This window comes from Mesoplodon bidens, assembly GCF_964165515.1.
Source record: "Mesoplodon bidens genome assembly, chromosome: 4".
Taxonomy (NCBI): Eukaryota; Metazoa; Chordata; class Mammalia; order Artiodactyla; family Ziphiidae; genus Mesoplodon; species Mesoplodon bidens.
Window position 1 is genome coordinate 65,893,455 of NC_138160.1, and position 19,634 is coordinate 65,913,088.

Sequence of the window (19,634 nt, forward strand, 5' to 3'; positions counted from 1 at the left end):
TTTTATAAAAATCAACAAATGGGAATATAATCCGTGGGCCACATACTTTTTTGTTTGTTTGTTTGTTTGTTTATTTTTGCGGTACGCGGGCCTCTCACTGTTGTGACCTCTCCCATTGTGGAGCGCAGGCTCAGCGGCCATGGCTCATGGGCCCAGCCGCTCCGCGGCATGTGGGATCTTCCCGGACCGAGGCACGAACCCGTGTCCCCTGCATCAGCAGGCAGACTCTCAACCACTGTGCCACCAGGGAAGCCCGGCTACATACTTTTTTTTTTTTTTTTTTTTAATAACATATTTATTTAATTTTAGTGAAGTTGTACCCTTTTTTTTTTTTTTTTTTTTTTTTTTTTTGCGGTACGCGGGCCTCTCACTGTTGTGACCTCTCCCATTGCGGAGCACAGGCTCCGGATGTGCAGGCTCAGCGACCATGGCTCACGGGCCCAGCCGCTCTGCGGCATGTGGGATCCTCCCGGACCGGGGTACGAACCCGCATCCCCTGCATCGGCAGGCGGACTCTCAACCACTGCGCCACCAGGGAAGCCCCATACTTTTTATATTAGTCTCGTCCTTATTAATTGGTCCCCATTTGCTTCTAGCTGATCACACCACCACCGTTGACCTCTGAATGTCTAAGCTATGAAATCTCAAACATCCACCAGGTACAAACCAGCGTTTGTTCACAAGCTCAGACTTCCCTCGAAGGCAGCCAAAATGAAATAGGAAATGCTCTCTTTAGTTTAATTAGGACAGCAACTTAAAGTCCTTTTGGCTCCTACTGATTTCCTGGACACATAGCTGGTACTTATTTTCACCTGTGTAGTATTTGATCCTGCTGGGTTTTGTTGTTGTTTTTGACATTGTTCTCTCCTCCCCTCAGAATAGCATCCCATTACACTTTAATTTCTGGGTCAGAAAGGACTCATGTGAGGAGAGAAATCTGGAAACCTGAATTCTAGTCTGGATTCCAGTACGTGCTGACTGTAAATTTGTAAAATTGGCCTAATGATCTGTATGGGGTTCTTCTGCAGAAAAGAATGATTTGTCAAATTGCTCTAGAAAATATAGATATAATATATAAGAAGCTATTATCTGATAAATATGGGTTCTCTTTATTTTTTTTTTAAATCTTGAAGACAGATCCAAACTCTTTTTCTCCGGTCCAAGCAAACAACTAAGTAAGAAGATCCTAGTTCCTTGAACTGCTTACCAGAGCTTTTTCTTACCTTTTATGCATCCCTATTGTCATCCTTTAAACTCTCCTTAAGCTTTCCATGCTTGTCTTTTAAAAAATGCTTGGCAAGACATTTACAACAGGATTTATTCAAGTCAGTGTGAAATAGAATTAAGAGTTTAAGAAGCCAGCGTCTTAAATGGAACTTATTTTCAGTTTCCATTAGTTGCTGAGACAGAAATTTAGTTTTCCCTTTAGAACTAGTGGGATTCTTTAACCTTTTGTGGTTAGAGCTTATTGACAGAGAAAATGCGGAGAAGCACACATGGGATTTTATGTACTTTGATAGCTTCTTATCTCTGCTGTAAGAGTTTTCTGGTGAAAGTGCCATGGAGGGGGGGCGGTTCTCATTTTTCCCAGTTTGCATTCTGCATGCTCATAATCACTCTTGGACCTTGGAAGCGTTTCTGGAGACCATGGCGTGCAGTCGAGTCCTCAGGACTAGCAACCCTCCATCACTTAAAGTCACCTTAGGACTCCAAGGAGCCTGCTTACCGTTGGTAGCTCAAATTGTTCATTCAGGTCCAAGGTGTTGTCTCACCTGCTGCCATTTTCTTTGTGTTTCTCTCCTCTCCACTCTGCTCCCAGTCTGTCACCAACCTATATTTCATCTCCTGGTATAAAGTTTCTCTCTGGATGGATGTCAAAGGTTCTAATTCTACCACATTCCTATGATTCTGAGTCTCTTCTCTGTGGGGGAAACCGACCAGCTGTTTATCAGTTTTTTCCCCTCTCATGAATCCAGGAAGGGAGAACAAAGCATAGCTTAGAGAACACATTCTAGCATTTTCCTAAGGCTTTTATTCGAGTTAAATTTTCTTGGCATGTGGCATTAATTAACTAAGAAGTTTACAAAATCAGGATTAAAATCAGGCCCTTCATTGACATATATACACTACCAAATGTAAAATCGATAGCTAGTGGGAAGCAGCCACATAGCACAGGGAGATCAGCTTGGTGCTTTTTGACCACCTAGAGGGGTGGGATAGGGAGGGTGAGAGGGAGACGCAAGAGGGAGGAAATATGGGGGTACATGTATATGTATAGCTGATTCACTTTATGAAGCAGAAACGTAACACACCATTGTAAGGCAATTATACTCCAATAAAGATGTTAAAAAAAAAACCCAAACAAACAAACAAAAAAACCCCAGGCCCTTCCAAACTTTTCTTTCTCCCTCCAATCCTTGCCATTGTCTTGAAAGCTACAATCCATATCAATTAACCACCTATCTAGAAACCAATGGAAAACACAGCATATGGAAAAATCCTCTTTTTTTCTGATAAACGCTTTTTAAACAGGCTGATTCTCTTTTGAACCTTAAAGATGTAAGCTTGGGGGCTATCTGATTTCAAGGTTGTAGGGCAATATTTAAAATTCTTATACACACAGCTCTTCAGGTCTAGTGGCTGAATTTTAACAAGTCATTCACATGCAGAGTCATTTGTTAGAAAATGATCAAACAAATGATTTTCTGCATGGCTTTTTCCTTCTCGCTGAGTTGGTGTCATTCATTGCCATTTGCCTCTTCTCAGTTATTTTTGTTCTGACATAGCTTCCACACTTTGCATTGTGCCTTCTCCTCGTAGCCTCCCACTTCACATCTGCTAAACTAATTTCCCAAACTGCCAGTTTAAGAAGAATTAGGTAGCTTATTACCACTTGTCTCAAAGTTAGGAACCCTTCCCAGGAACTTTTATCCATTCATCCAACAAATATTTGAGGGCCCACCAGGAGCATCCGTGCTTACCAAATTTGGGGTTTAATTATATCTGGATTTTACTACCTTTTCCTGGTGCATAATAAGCTCCTACATGATAGTCAGGCACACATTTCCTATATATCCTGTCCCTCTTTGAAGATTCTAAATCTTATGAGTAATTAATAACTAGTAAGTGTTGAACAGGTATTGGAAAGTTTAGAATTACTATGGTATTGCTTTGTAGGGCTTCCTTCCAAACTTAATGCCTTTCCTTAAAATTTTCAGTTAGGCTGTTCTTTTTTTTTTTTTTTAAACGATTTTTTTTGATGTGGACCATATTTGTTTTAAGTCTTTATTGATTTTGTTACAATATTGCTTCTGTTTTATGTTTTGGATTTTTGGCTGCAAGGCATGTGGGATCCTAGCTTTCCAACCAGGGATTGAACCCGTACCCCCTGCATTGGAAGGCAAAGTCTTAACCTCTGGACGACCAGGGAAGTCCCAGACTGTTCTTTTTATAGTGCAGACAAAACCAAATTTCATAGTGGTTAAAATATTTTTGTAGTTTGGTGATGAGAAATGCTGGAAAACTCTACTGTTCACTTTTCCAGTGAGAAACCCCAATTCAGAGTCAAGGTTGCCCAGAGGTGGTGAGAAGGTGGGCAAACCAGGGTGGTGGCAGGTAGACAAGGCCAGGCAGGTGATGGGCAGGGTCCCACATACCAGCTTTCAGCCAGCACAATCCCCCCTGGGATCAGGTGTCAACATTAAAGTTCTAAAGGAAGGTTCCCCTCCCCAGAAGAGCAGAAAACCACACTGGTTTAGAGGCTTGTTATTTTTAGTTCATTAACATCCAGAGGAGATCGTAGATTTGCATAGATTTGGGAAGATTGGTCAGCATCTTTGCCTCAGTTTCCCATTTGACAAAATGGTCCAGATCTAACCTAAATCTACACCACAATTTCAATTAAAATTTTCATCTTCTGTAGTCAAGAAGGCAGGAAACAGTAGGCTGCTTTTCCTTTTCTTGAAAATCATTAAGTCCAAACTTAGGCTCTTATTTTTGAGCCTAACACATCCTAAGCCCCTTCTTTATGAGTCCTTCGGTCTAGGTATTAAAATTTATGGGGTTTTACTCCACTCTGCAGTATTTCCACTTTCCTTTTAAAAACTCTGGCCACTGTTAGGAATACACTGTACTGATTACAGTGAGAAAATTACTCTCATAATTCTCTTTACCCTCAAACTGTGTTTATTGAATCAGCCTTTCCCAATGTCCTAGAGTTCCCTTGGCCATATGTAGTATATTATAATTATTACCCTGCTCTCCTGAAAGAATGAAGGTAATTTCCAAGGTGCCTAAACTATCAACAGGGGTCTGTTTTAAAGTGCCAGAGAATCTGATTTATTGCCTCACAGATGATTTTTCTGTTCTGTAGTCTAGTCTTATTCATACAAACCTCAGTCTCAAGATCTGTGTCTCAAATGGTTGTTAGTATAGGTGGGAGATAGTTCCAGGCTCAGCACGGTAACCAGCTACTGTTTGGATGTGTCTTTCAGCCCAAGCCACCAGTGCTCCTTCACTGATAACCGCTGTTTCTGGAGAGTCCTTATGTAGCAGTTTAAAACTCGGGCTTGAGGGCTTCCCTGGTGGCGCAGTGGTTGAGAGTCAGCCTGCCGATGCAGGGGACACGGGTTCGTGCCCCGGTCCGGGAAGATCCCACATGCCGTGGAGTGGCTGGGCCCGTGAGCCGTGGCCGCTGAGCCTGCATGTCCGGAGCCTGCGCTCCGCAGTGGGAGAGGCCATAGCAGTGAGAGGCCCGCGTACCGCAAAAAAAACAAAAAAAACCCCAAAACACTCAGGCTTGAGCTGACACTGCCCAGGTTTGTGTCCTGGGTCTGCCACTCGCTACCTGTGTGACTTTGGACAAGCTACTTAGATTCTCTGTACTTTGGCTCCCTCATATGTGAAATGAGAATAATAGTGTTGCTGTTGAGGGTTGAATTAGATAATAGGGTGGTTAGAATATCATCTAGCGTGCGGCAAACTCACTAAGTCTCAGTTATGATAATTACCTCAGGAGTTGTTCACTAATCTAGAGAAAATATTGACTCTCCTAATCATTTTTGGATGTGTTTGAGTAGAGTCTATAAAATCTTGGTAAAATATCCTCATGTCCCAATAGCTTACCTCTCCAGGAGGATTCTCGCATCATCGGTTGGTAACTTTTTGTTCCTAAGCATTTGCCACATTCCGCTCTTGGACACTCTGCTTAAGCTGTCACCTCTTTACAGGGGGTTCCCAGACCTGTGCCTCTCCTAAGACTCAATCAGGCACCAGGGTCTCACCTGCTTTTAGATGCTCCCCTCTTTTTTTTTTTCTTGTTTTGATAAATTTATTTATTGATTTTTGGCTGTGTTGGGTCTTCGTTGCTGTGCGCAGGCTTTCTATAGTTGCGGTGAGCGGGGGCTACTACTCTTCGTTGCGGTGCGCGGGCTTCTCATTGCGGCGGCTTCTCTTGTTGCAGAGCACGGGCTCTAGGCGCGTGGGCTTCAGCAGTTGTGGCACGTGGACTCAGTAGTTGTGGCTCGCAGGCTTAGTTGCTCCATGGCATGTGGGATCTTCCCGGACCAGGGCTCGAACCCCTGTCCCCTGCATTGGCAGGATTCTTAACCACTACGCCACCAGGGAAGCCCGAGATGCCCCCCCCTCTTAAAGCCCCTCTCCCTGTGTTTCATTGGTTAGTATCTCCTCCATTTGCCCAGACTTCTGTTGGCTGTTCTGTGTCTCTCCCAGAGCCCCAGGTATTGAGGTGCTCGGTAATTGTTGAAAGAACACGAGCTATAGTCTCCTGTTTAGAGACTGAAATGTAAAAGTCTCACATTTTCTGGGCTCTGCCTCTTTGAAAACAGGGTGGTTTCTTTTTTCCAGTCTTCAGCCTCCTCAGCCCTGCTTGATGAATTGGAAAACGAAAACTAACCTAAGTAAGCTGTTTCTGGGATAACTGCAGGCCCTCTTGGGTGCCGCGGGGTTTATACTCATCTTACCCCGAAGCTCCCTGGCTCGGGCCCGGCTCGCACTACACCGCCCGCGGGTCCGGGAAAGGCGCTGCCGACTCCCGACGAGCCAGGCGACCCGGGAGCGCCACCTTGTGGGCGCCTTGGTTGCTGACATTGCCAAGGAGCCGCTGTTCCTCCACCACCCAGTATTCTGGTTTCCCATTTCAGGACCTGGGGAAACGTAGCCAAAAATGAGATTCTAGATAATTACAAAATGGCGGTCAGACAGACTTATTGTGAATAATCGACCTCTGGGTTTAAATAGGGCAAGTGCCTTTGAGCTGATTCAGATTTCTTTTCATTGAGTAGTAGGTACTATGTTTTTAACAGGGATTTTTGAATGGCCAGTTCTGGATTTTACATGCACTGGTGAAGAAAGATAAATTTACGTTCTAGGTTGTACATCACAGGATTCAGATTGTTATCAGTTTTTGAGGAGTTGTTTTTTGCATGAATTTTTTTTTAGTGGCAAAGTTTTGTTACTCAAAGTGTGACCAGGAAAACCCAGGAGCTCGTTAGAAAATTAGAGTCTCAGTCCCCATTCCAGACCTGCTGCACCGGAATCTGCGGTGATTCGTGGGCACGTGACAGTTTGCGAAGCGCAGGTGGAAGTAAGGTGGAAGATCTGTGCTCTTGTCCCCGCGCGGCCCCGTCCCTGTGTGCCTCATCTCACCCCACGTGATCACATTCTGTCAGCCTCAGCCGCCTGGGTGTGAAATTGGATCTTGGTTCCCGCCTTACCTGCCCCTGGGTCGGCTGAGGACGAGCTGAAATCATATACAGAAGGTCACTTTGAACGTGATAAAAGCCTGTGCAAGTGTAAAGGAAAACTATGAGGGAGAATTCTTACATTTCATACTCAGCCATCATTAGCTAATCTACTTCATATTAGCTACATCCTCAGCAAAGCAAGCATTCACCTGTAACCGTTTGTTGTGCTTCAGATAGTGTCTGGGCAGATTTCACCAAGTTTGCAAAGGTCTCTCTTAGGCTAGTCTCCCCAGAGCTCAGAATAATCAAATTACATTCTGTTTTCTTTAACAAGACCTTTCACAGAATTTGCCTTCCTGGGGTCTCAGAAGCATTCCTCCTGTTGAGCCCAGGTTGGGGCACAGTAGGTGCTTGGGGATGCTTGTTGATTAAACCACTAATTAGCCCACAACAAGGTCCAAACACTGGCTTGATGTCCTTCACACTAATCCATTTATGATAATCAGATTATTTGCATCATTGAGAGACTCAACATAGCTACAGGATTCAGTCATCTCAATAATAGATATCAAATATTCATTAAGCAAAGACTCCTGGTGGCTGAGAAATCCTTTGGTAGTGCATGAAGATTGAAGTAGGTGAGATCATTAACTGTTTATAAACATCATTCCCATTACCTTTGAAACTGGGGGGTGGGGACAAAGGAAAAGATCAGCAGCAAGGTATTACTGTCTCCTCCTCGCATACATTTTAAAAGAAAAGCAATAGCCAAGAAGCTGTTGGACAATAAGTAGGTGAAATTTTAGGAAAACATATCAACTGAAGGTGTTGCCTGGGGCCCTAGTGGCTCCTGTTCTCGAAGAAATGGTACTGATTGTCAAACAGTGAAAGTGAAATATTGAGAAAAATGAATGACACTGTTCTCCACCAACCTGAGGCTCACAGATACTCAATTCAAGTTAAGTCAGACTTTTGCATTGTCTACAGTTCGTGAAATTATGGACTTTATGCTCCTAATTTACTAAATATAATAAAAGTATGCTGTTTTCTTTTTATTGGATCCATGGCAATTAGCAATATTCTCTCTCATCATTTAAAAGAATTCAGAATGTCAGTGGTTCAAAATTACTTTTCCTAAAGTTAAAATGTACTTATAATGGGTAACTTTATATAAGAGGGAAAATAAACCCTCATGCCTGCATGTACAAAGATAGTCTGTCAGAGTCAGATCTTGAAAGCAAGTCATGGCAGCATTCAGTTCACCTCCGAATACCTGACAATCCCAGGATGCTACCAGTATGCTGTTGGTATTTTATGAGAATGCATGTAATAAAAGAACTATAACTTTACCTTTTTATTCACTTTTTACTTTGAAAATTTTCAAATCAAGAGAAAATGTCAGAATTAAACAAAGTGCACGGATACACATCTGGAATCACTAATAGTTCACATGTTTGCCACGAATGTTCTCCCTCCCTCTCCTTTTCTCTCTCACATTCTCTCTCTCCTCCCCTCACCCCAACAAAGAACAAGAACCTGCTCTGAAACAGCCCCAGCAAAATGATCAAATTCAGGACCATTTAACATGGATAGGGTGCTCTCAACTAGTACATAGTTCTGACTCAGTTTTTGCTAGTTGTCCCAGTAATGCCCTGTGTAGCAGTTCCCCCTTGATCCTGGATCTAATCCAGGCTCACCTGTTGCATTTAGCTCTGGTCCCTTTGGTGTCCTTGAAACTGGACCAGTTTCTCAGTTTCTCTTTGTCTTTGATGACGTTAACATTTTTGGAGTGTACAGGCCAGTGCTCCCTCACAATGCAAGCGCAAGATTATGTGTTTAGGGCAAAAATACTACGTGATGATTCTTCACGGAACATTACGTTAGTGGGTCCATGATGTTGGTTTGCTCCATTACTGGTGATGGCAACTCTGATCACTTGGTTCAGGTGGCATCTGTCAGATTCTTTCTTTGTAATTAATAAATAATCTCTAATGGTAGCATTGTGGGAGGAGTACTCTGACACTATTAATTCTGTTCCACCATAAATTTCAGCATCTATTCATGATCCTTACCTGATCAGTTATTACTGCTTTGGTCAAAAATGGTGATTTTCTAACTCTTATATTCCTTTGCATTTATTGGAAGTCCACTGTAAAGAATAGCTTTCTCTTCCACCCTCTTTATGTATTTCTCTATTTATGTATTTGTTTGTGGGCATCAGTAGGGACTTGCAGGTGGTTTTGATTCAGGTGGCTATTGCTTATTACTCTCATTAATCATTTTGGTGTTCATATGGCACCAACTTTGCTGGGTGGGTACCCTTTCAATCTCACTCCTGTGTTTGTTTGACATGGCCCCATTGGTGTGTATCGTTTATTCTTTAGCATACCTGTACTGCAGTTCTTCATTCAAGTCACTGCCCAAATGACAGACTTTATTCTTGAAAAAATCTTTTTTTTAGCTATTGCTATGCCCCAGTTACTGTTCTTACTCATGGACCAATGGGAAACCAGACAATTAAATCAGCCCTTATAGTACAGTAAGTTGTGATAGGTTGTACCATGGGAACACCAAGGAAAAGCTCTTTATCCCACTGGGTCAACTTAAGAAGGCTCCTGGGAGAAAGTATATCACCTCCTACAGCTGAGAGATCAATAGAAATAAACCTGGGGGGAGGCAGTGTTCCAGGCTAAGGGGCGCACATGTCTATTTGAGGAATTCCTATCCCCCAAGGTGCCTAGTGGCAGGGCCCCATCCCAAACCAATTAAGTCAGAATCTCTGGAGGGGGAAGGGTTTAGGGCCCATACATTTTAATTTCCATAAATTTGTCACGAGGAATGGTGTCATGGAGCTAAACCCTTCAAAACTAAAATTTAAAAAGGTCCATTTCATTTTATAGGATTTTGAACTCAACAACGAACTAAAGATGAATGTCCTAAACTTGCTAGAAGAAGTTTTGCGAGACCCAGATCTTCTTCCCCAAGAACGGAAAGCCACAGCGAATATCCTGAGGTAAAGGCAATTGTAGGTGCCTATTAATCACACTGGTTGATTTGTGCTGTGTTTATAGAAAATAAGATCCTGTCAAACCAGAAGGATGTATATTAGACTCCTGAGGGGCAGCAGGGATTCCGTCCTCGCTGGGAAAGCTGCCTCGGGAAGACTTCAGACTGGGTGACATAACTTGTGTGCACTACAATCGCTCCTGTTTGTGTGGGCAGATGGTGGTTTGCTGTAGAACCAAGAGCCTGAAGATCCTCTCCTGCAGGTCCAGCAGGTGTTGCAGAGGTGTTTTTTCCTCATGTGGGTTCTAAGTGTCTATTAAAAGCTCATGTTTATGAGCGGGGTTGTAGTGTTTCTGTGGGAGTCTTGTGCACCTGGCTTGTGGATGTGCTGTCATAGAGCAGCTATGCGTTTTCTTCAGCTTGTTTCACTGGTCCTGGACCAATCTTACTGTCAGCTTCTTAGATGGAGATTTCCACATCAGGTAGGTTGTATAAATTTGGATCCCACACTTCAGTGTGACAAAGTCTTTTACTTCAGGTTTCCCACTAGAGGCTGCTTGTGTCTGTCATTGCACCAAGCATCCAAGCAGTTAACAAACTTTCTTATAGCTGCTCGAACAGATGGGTGGATTTTTTCCAGTCCACTTTACATGAAGAGGGCAGCCATCCATGTCTCTGTATGGACATTTCAGTTACAGCTTTCCACCTCACTATATGTCTGTCCCTACACGGGGTGGAAAGCCCGGCCCCTACCTGCCAGGGCCTGGTACTCCTTCACCATTCTGATTTCTACTTCCCTCTTCGTTCACAAACTCTGGAAAGACCCCTTCCTTTCTTCTATGCTCAACTCTATTGTGGCTTCTTCGTTATCCAGAATGTTTGTGTGTAGAGGGGAGTCCAATTTAGCTCAATCCACCATGCCTTTGGAGGCCCCTCCCTGATGCAGCAATGCCAGATTCTGGTCTGTAACATTTTAGCAATTGGCCTACAAGTCATTCTTAGTCCCATTAGCTCAAGATCCCATAGCCAGACCCTTCTTTGGTCTGTGGGCTATTATGGGTTGAATTGTGTCCCCCTCAAAAATATGTTGAGGTCCTAACCCTCAGTACCTGAGAATATGACCTTATGTGGAAATAGGGCTATTGCAGATGTACTTAGTTAAGATGAGGTCATACTGGAGGCAGGTGGGCACCTAATCCAATATGAGTGGTGTCCTTATAAGAAGATGCCTGTGGGAAGACAGAGGGAGCCACAGAGAGAAGGCCATGTGAAGATGGAGCAGAGATTGGAGGGATGCATCTGCAAGCCAAGGAATGCCAAGAAATGGCTGGCAAACCACCAAAAGCTGGGAAAAGGCAAGGAAAGATTCCTCTATAGGTTTCAGAGAGAGCATGGCCCTGTGGACACCTTGACTTTGGACTTCAAGCCTCTAGAACTCTAAGACAATGAGTTTCTATTGTTTCAAGCCACCTAGTTTTTTGTACTTGTTTAGGACAACCCTAGGAAACTATTAAGAGCCTTTGTCACTTTCTCCATCCTATGAAGCATCTAAGTGAGTTTAGGGACTCAGTTACTATGTTTATTTTCAGATTTTAAAATTCTAAATACATCTTCAGATAAAGCCTGATATCGGTGGATGAGTGGTCATATCTGTGAGTGATTGCTGTTCCTGTTTTCTCCATGTGAACAGTTGATTATCCTCCTGTATTTAAAACATTGATAATTAAAAGCTAGGGTCTGAAAGTGTGTGCCCCTAGGGACGTTTGACTAACTAGCTGACAGGGAAATGGGGGCGGGGTGGGGCTCAGACTGGGAAAGGCTGTCAGGATTGGCCAGTTTGAGGCCCTCATGTTGCCTGTCCCATCACAGCACCCATGCCAGATATCACCAATCAATCCTGAGCGCTTTCTTCCTGCACCCACAGGTGAGCTCAAAACTCAGCTGATTGGCACTACTACTTCAGATGAAACTAACTTACCATCTCAGGTCTTTATTATTCATCAGGCTTAAGATGTACAAGTTCTTTTTGCTGAGTAAGTGACCTGAGAATTAGAAGTGTAAGACTGATAAGAATGGAAATTTTAGTAGATGGTACAGCCTGGGAGGGTAACACCTAACAGTCTGATTCTAACTTTTGCAGGATGTCACACGTTTAAATCTTTGCTCAGCCACTAATACCTGTCAAGTTTCTTAATCAATCTCAACCTCATTTTCCTCGTTTATAAAGTGGAGCTATCAATACCTTCCTCATTGGGTTGTTGTGAAAATCACATGATATAATATGTGTAAAGAGGTTAACACAATGCCTGAAACATAATTAGTACTCATATTACTGCTACAGGGTGTTGTTATTATTATTAGTAGAAAGCACTGACAGTAGCTCTTGGGAAAAATAGTTTCTGCCATCAAGCCAATACAGCCCAAGTAAAACCAGGCTACATCTTTGTCAAACTTAACTTTCCTTAGGCTTCATTACCTTGTCTATAGAAAAGACATGATAATAACATGATAAAAGACATGATAAAAACCTATAATGGATTATAATCTGGAAAAATATTGAATCACTATGCTGTACACCTGAAACTAACACAATATTGTAAATCAACTACACTTCAATTTAAAAAAACTAACTTAATATTGCACAACAATATTAAATAAATAAATAAACAAGTGAATGCAATTTAAAAATCATTCAAATATACACTTTAATCCGAGTCCAAACCACTGGACTAACAGAGAACCTCAGATCCCAGGGACTGTTCATCGGAGTGAGGTCTCACGGAGGTCCTCATCTCAGCACCAAGACCCAGCTCTACCCAAGAGCCTACAAACTCCAGTGTTGGAAGCCTCAGGCCAAACAACCAGCAAGACAGGAACACAATCCAACTCATAAAAAAAAGAGACAGCAAAAAAATATGTCACAGATGAAGGAGCAAGGTAAAAACCTACAAGACCAAATAAATGAAGAGGAAATAGGCAATCTACCTGAAAAAGAATTCAGAGTAATGATAGTAAAGATGATCCAGAATTTCAGAAGTAGAATGGAAGCACGGATTGAGAAAATGCAAGAAATGTTTAACAAAGATCTAGAAGAACTAAAGAACAAACAAACAGAGATGAACAGCACAATAACTGAAGTGAAAAATAGACTAGAAGGAATCAATAACAGAATAATTGAGGCAGAAGAACAAATAAGTGAGCTGGAAGGCAAAATGGTGGAAATAACTGCCAAGGAGTAGGATAAAGAAAAAAGAATGAAAAGAATTGAAGACAATCTCAGAGACCTCTGGGACAACACTAAACACACCAACATTCAAATTATAGGGGTCCCAGAAGAAGAAGGGAAAATTAAAAAAGGGTCTGAGAAAATACTTGAAGAGATTATAGTTGGAAACTTCCATAACATGGGAAAGGAAATAGTCACCCAAGTCCAGGAAGCACAGAGAGTCCCATACAGGATAAACCCTAGGAATAACACACCAAGATACATATTAATCAAACTAACAAAAATTAAATTCAAAGAAAAAATATTAAAAGCAGCAAGGGAAAAACAAAAAATAACATACAAAGGAATCCCCATAAGGTTATCAGCTGATTTTTCAGTGGAAACTCCATGGGCCAGAAGGGAGTGGCAGGACATATTTAAAGTGATGAAAGGGAAAAACCTACAACCAAGATTACTCTACCCAGCAAGGATCTCATTCAGATTCAATGGAGAAGTCAAAAGCTTTTCAGACAAGCAAAAACTAAGAGAATTCAGCACCACCAAACCAGCTTTACAACAAATGCTAAAGAAACTTCTCTAAGCGGGAAACACAGGAGAAGAAAAAGACTCACAAAAACAAACCCAAAACAATTAAGAAAATGGTAATGGGAACATACATATCGATAATAACCTTGCATGTGAATGGATTAAACGCCCCAACCAAAAGACACAGACTGGCTGAATGGATACAAAAACAAGACCCACATGTATGCTGTCTACAAGAGACCCACTTCAGACCTAAGGACACATACAGACTGAAAGTGAAGGGATGGAAAAAGAAATTCCATGCAAATGGAAATCAAAAGAAAGCTGGAGTAGCAATACTTGTATCAGGTAAAATAGACTTTAAAATAAAGACTGCTACAAGAGATAAGGAGGGACACTACATAATGATCAAAGGATCAATCCAAGAAGAAGATATAACAATTATATATGTTTATGCAGCCAACATAGGAGCACGTAAATACCTATGGCAAATGCTAACAACCATGAAAGGAGAAATTGACAGTAACACAATAATAGTAGGAGACTTTAACACCCCACTTACACCAATGGACAGATCATCCAAACAGAAAATAGATAAGGAAACACAAGCTTTAAATGACACAGTAAAACAGATAGATCTAATTGATATTTATATAATATTCCATGATATTTATAGAACATGCCACAGAACATTCTCCAGGATAGATCACATCTTGAGACAAGTCAACCTCAGTACATTTAAGAAAATTGAAATCATATCAAGAATCTTTTCTGGCCACAATGCTGTGGGATTGGAAATCAATTACAGGAAAAAGAACCTGTAAAAAACACAAATACATGGAGGCTAAACAGTGTGCTACTAAATAACCAAGAGATCACTGAAGAAATCAAAGAAGAAATAAAAAAATACTTAGAAACAAATGACAACAAAAACACAACGACCCAAAACCTATGAGATACAGCAAAAGCAGTTCTAAGAGGGAAGTTTATAGCAATTCAATCTCACCTCAAGAAAAAAGAAAACTCTCAAACAATCAAACCCTACACTTAAAACAACTAGAGAAAGGAACAAAGAAAATCCAAAGTCAGTAGAAAGAAAGAAATCATAAAGATCAGAGCAGAAAAAAATGAAATATTTATTTATTTTCCAAGACTGAACCAGGAGGAATAAGAAAATATAAACAGACCTATCTCAAGCAATAAAATTGAAACCGTAATTAAAAATCTTCCAACAAACAAATGTCCGGGACCAGATGGCTTCACAGGTGAATTCTATCAAACATTTAGAGAAGAGCTAACACCTATCCTTCTCAAACTCTTCCAAAAAATTGCAGAGGGAGAAACACTCCCAAATTCATTCTATGAAGCCACCATCACCCTGATACCAAAACCAGAAAAAGATATCACAAAAAAAGAAAATTGTAGACCAATATCACTGATGAACTTAGATGCAAAAATCCTGAACAAAATACTAGCAAACAGAATCCAACAGCACATTAAAAGGATCATACACCATGATCAAGTAGGATTTATCCCAGGGATGCAAGGATTCTTCAGTATACGCAAATCAATCAATGTGATACACCACATTAACAAATTAAGGAATAAAAACCATATGATCATCTCAGTAGATGCAGAAAAAGCTTCTGACAAAATTCAACACCGATTTATGATAAAAACTCTGCAGAAAATGGGCATAGAGGGAGCCTACTTCAACATAATAAAGGCCATATATGACAGACTCTCAGCAAGCATCATACTCAATGGTGAAAAAACTGAAAGCATTTCCTCTAAGATCAGGAAAAAGACAAGGATGTCCACTCTCGCCAGTCTTATTCAACATAGTTTTGGAAGTCCTAGCCACAGCAATCAGAGAAGAAAAAGAAATAAAAGGAATACAGATTGGAAAAGAAGAAGTAAAACTGTCACAGTTTGCCAATGACATGATACTATACATAGAAAATCCTAAAGATGCCACTGGAAAACTACTAGAACTAATCAATGAATTTGGTAAGGTTGCAGGATACAAAATTAATGCACAGAAATCTCTGGCATTCCTATACACCAACAATGAAATATCAGAAAGAGAAAGTAAGGAAACACTCCCATTTACCATTGCAACACAAAGAATAAAATACCTAGGAATAAAGCAGCCCAAGGAGGCGAAAGACTTCTACTCAGAAAACTATAAAACACTGATGAAAGAAATCAAAGATGACATAAACAGATGGAGAAACATACCATGTTCTTGGATTGGAAGGATCAATATTGTGCAAATGACTATACTACCCAAAGCAATGTACAGATTCAGTGCAATCCCTATCAAACTACCAATGGCATTCTTCACAGAATTAGAACAAAAAATCTTACAATTTGTATGGAAACACAAAAGACCCCGAATAGCCAAAGCAATCTTGAGAAAGTAAAACAGAGTTGGAGGAATCAGGCTCCCTGACTTCAAACTATACTACAAAGCTACAGTAATCAAAACAGTATGGTACTGGCACAAAAACATAAATATAGAATCCGTGGTACAGGATAGAATGCCCAGAGATAAACCCACGCATATGTGGGCACCTAATTTACAACAATGGAGGCAAGAACATACAATGGAGAAGAGGCAGCCTCTTCAATAAGTAGTGCTGGGAAAACTGGACAGCTACATGTAAAAGAATGAAATTAGAACACCACTTAACACCATACACAGAACTAAACTCCAAATGGATTAAAGACTTAAATGTAAGACCAGACACTATAAAACTTTTAGAGGAAAACAGGAAAAACACTCTTTGACATAAACCACAGCAAGATCTTTTTTGACCCACCTCCTAGAGTAACAAATAAAAACAAAAATAAACAAATGGGACTTAATTAAACTTAAAAGCTTTTGCACAGCAAAGGAAACCATAAACAAGACAAAAGACAACCCTCAGAATGGGAGAAAATATTTGCAAATGAAACAACAGACAAAGGATTAATCTCCAAAATATACAAACAGCTCATGGAGCTCAATATCAAAAAAGCAAACAATCCAGTTAAAAAATGGGCGGAAGACCTAAACAGACATTTCACCAAGGAGGACATACAGATGACCAAGAGGCACATGAAAAGATGCTCAACATCACTAATTATTAGAGAAATGCAAATCAGAACTACAATGAGGTATCACCTCACACCGGTCAGAATGGACATTATCAAAAAAGCTAGAAACAATAAATGCTGGAAAGGGAGTGGTGAAAAGGGAACCCTCCTGCACTGTTGGTGGGAATGTAAATTGATACAGCCACTATGGAGAACAGTACGGAGGTTCCTTTAAAAACTAAAAATAGAACTACCGTATGACCCAGCAATCCCACTACTGGGCATATACCCTGAGTAAACCATAATTCAAAAAGAGACATGTCCCACAATGTTCACTGCAGCTCTATTTACAATAGCCAGGACATGGAAGTGACCTAAATGTTCATCGACAGATGAATGGATAAAGAAGATGTGACGCATATATACAATGGAATATTACTCGGCCACAAAAAGAAACAAAATTGAGTTATTTGTAGCGAGGTGGATGGACCTAGAGTCTGTCATACTGAGTGAAGTAAGTCACAAAAAGAAAAACAAATACCGTATGCTAACGCATGTATATGGAATCTAAAAAAAAAAATGGTACTGATGAACCTAGTTGCAGGGCAAGAATAAAGAGGTAGACATAGAGAATGGACTTGAGGACATGGGGTGGGAGGGCGAAGCTGGGGTGAAGTGAGATTAGTCTCAACATATATACACCCTATCCCAGCACATGAGATTGTGATTATAGGAGGAATAAATCATGTATTAGTCTTTAGGGGGGTTGATAATTTTACATATCCGATACTTATGTTTATATGTATGAAATGTGTGTTTTTAAAAATCATGTCAAAATGATTAGAAAGTAGAGTAGGAAGTAAGACCTAGACAGAACCATCAACTGAAGGAATGTTATCATTCATGAAATCTCTTTGTGAAAAAAAAAGAAATCATGGGGTATATGAGAAAGCAACAGAAATAAAAAGGATTATTTAACAACCCTGAAAATTATAAAGATTTTCCTGTTAGTTCATTTCTTAATTTGAAAACAAACAGGGAATTATTTTCAGCTGAAACCAAGAGAATTTAGTATTAAATATTTCCATGCATTTATGGACATCTGCCTTTTTAAAAAAAAAAAAAAAAAGTGCCAGAGCATAGGTAGCAATGGGCTCCAGTAAGCCCAGCAGGAAGGAAAGTCATGCTTGAGAAAGCATGAGAAGGAAGAGGTGGTCTGGCAGGTCCCAGAAGCAACATGAGATTAAACCATTCACAAGGTGGGGAGGAGAAGAGTCTGAGGCAGGCCATGCCATGGGCCCAGGCCAGCCCGTCACAATAGCAAGCAAGCGGCCCATTCGAGGACAGAGGCCAGTGGCTCTTGGCTCTGTTTTTAAGACTACATGATTTCTACACTTGAAGGGGAAATTTTCTAGTTATAGAATTTGCATAATCCCGTTTCCTTTTAAGTTTTTTATCTGGTATTGCATTATAAGTGCATAAATATTAAATTGATCATAATGAGTGATACATGTGGGGAAAACCCAGGATCCTGGAGTATTCATCAAACTCTAAGGTAGTCAGAAGACTAGAAGCAAATCCATCCTCTGTTGGAACTGGACCAGGGTTAGAGAGGCCTTCACATCTGAAGGGAACTTTTCTGAACACACCTCCCATCGAATACAAGTTAGGATTTTGAGAGGTTAAAAAAAAAAAAAAAATAGTCCCGATGTTAAAGATTTAGATGCATTCAAGTCATATAACAGTGAGATATAAACATGACACATGTATTTAAACACATAATACATTAATGCAGTAAAGTGAAAGCTTTCTATGATGAATCATCCCCTCCTTACGCAGTGTCACAGGGGATACTTTATGCTGAAGAAGTTTAATTAGCATAGGTAGTTTGTGGCCCTGTTTGTGAATAAAAACCTCTGCTCAAGACTTTTATATTCCTAAAATACCACGACCCTCCAACGTTGTCTGACCAGCTGGCTTCTGAATCTATGCAGTATAGTTTTTTTTGTAGACAACTAACATGCCGTAGAATGAAAAGAAACAATGATTGACTTCTTGGATGGTCAACTGGAATGGGTTCAGTCATGAAAAGGGGACCCACAAACCTCACACAGCCCCAAGCAGCATTAGACTCCTTTTTTTTTGTAGAAGAAAAACTACTTTATTCAAATTGCTTCATACAATAAACCAGGTATTCAAATGAACAGGCCAGGATAAATGTTTTGCTTGGTTTAATCAAATCAGTTTGCCAGAATCAAAGGAAATCCAGGCGATTGTGTTTCTGTGAAACTTTTGTATCAAGCTAAGGTACTCACTGTGGATGTTTACACGTTACAGGTCAAGAATATTTGACATGTCAGTGTTTAGGCATAGCATTTATTTTGTTCAGACCCATTAGAACTTTTACACCAAAATGACCTCTTGCTCCTACTCTTATTTGGAGTCAGGGGCTACCTCTCTTACTAGGTGGATTTTGTTCACCTCCTGGCTTGAAAATATCTTCAAAGATAATTAGTCATCAATTCAGTATTTTACTTTCTAATCACTTTTAATTTTGGTGCAAAGTGTTTTTTTTGTTTTTTTGTTTTTTTGTGGTAAACGGGCCTCTCACTGCTGTGGTCTCTCCCGTTGCAGAGCACAGGCCCCGGACGCATAGGCTCAGCGGCCATGGCTCACGGGCCCAGCCACTCCACAGCATGTGGGATCTTCCCGGACCGGGGCATGAACCCGTGTCCCCTGCATCGGCAGGTGGACTCTCAACCACTGCGCCACCAGGGAAGCCCGGTGCAAAGTGTTTTTTGACAGCTGGATTATCCTCATTTATTAAACACATCTCTGTATTGTTCTGAGCTATTTCCTTGGGTCACATCTACCTTAAGAATTTGACTTGCCCTATGCATCTCTTCCTTTTACTTGGCTGTTCCTGAGTTATATCCTTTATAATAAAACTGTAACTATAAGCATAAAAAAAAAAAGAAGAAGAAAGGGCTTCCCTGGTGGCGCAGTGGTTGAGAGTCCACCTGCCAATGCAGGGGACGCGGGTTCGTGCCCCGCTCCGGGAAGATCCCACACGCCGTGGAGCAGCTGGGTCC

General features: G+C 40.9%; 1 protein-coding gene across 3 annotated transcripts in view; it reads left to right on the top strand.

The window, feature by feature from the left end:
- The window catches only part of RASGRF2 (Ras protein specific guanine nucleotide releasing factor 2), a 243,459-nt gene that overhangs the window by 203,070 nt on the left and 20,755 nt on the right, over window positions 1-19,634 (top strand). For all 3 annotated transcript variants that reach the window (XM_081232427.1, XM_081232428.1, XM_081232429.1), the window contains one exon: window positions 9,605-9,717. In XM_081232427.1, the coding sequence (XP_081088553.1) occupies window positions 9,605-9,717 (113 nt within the window). The remainder of the gene's footprint in view (window positions 1-9,604; window positions 9,718-19,634) is intronic.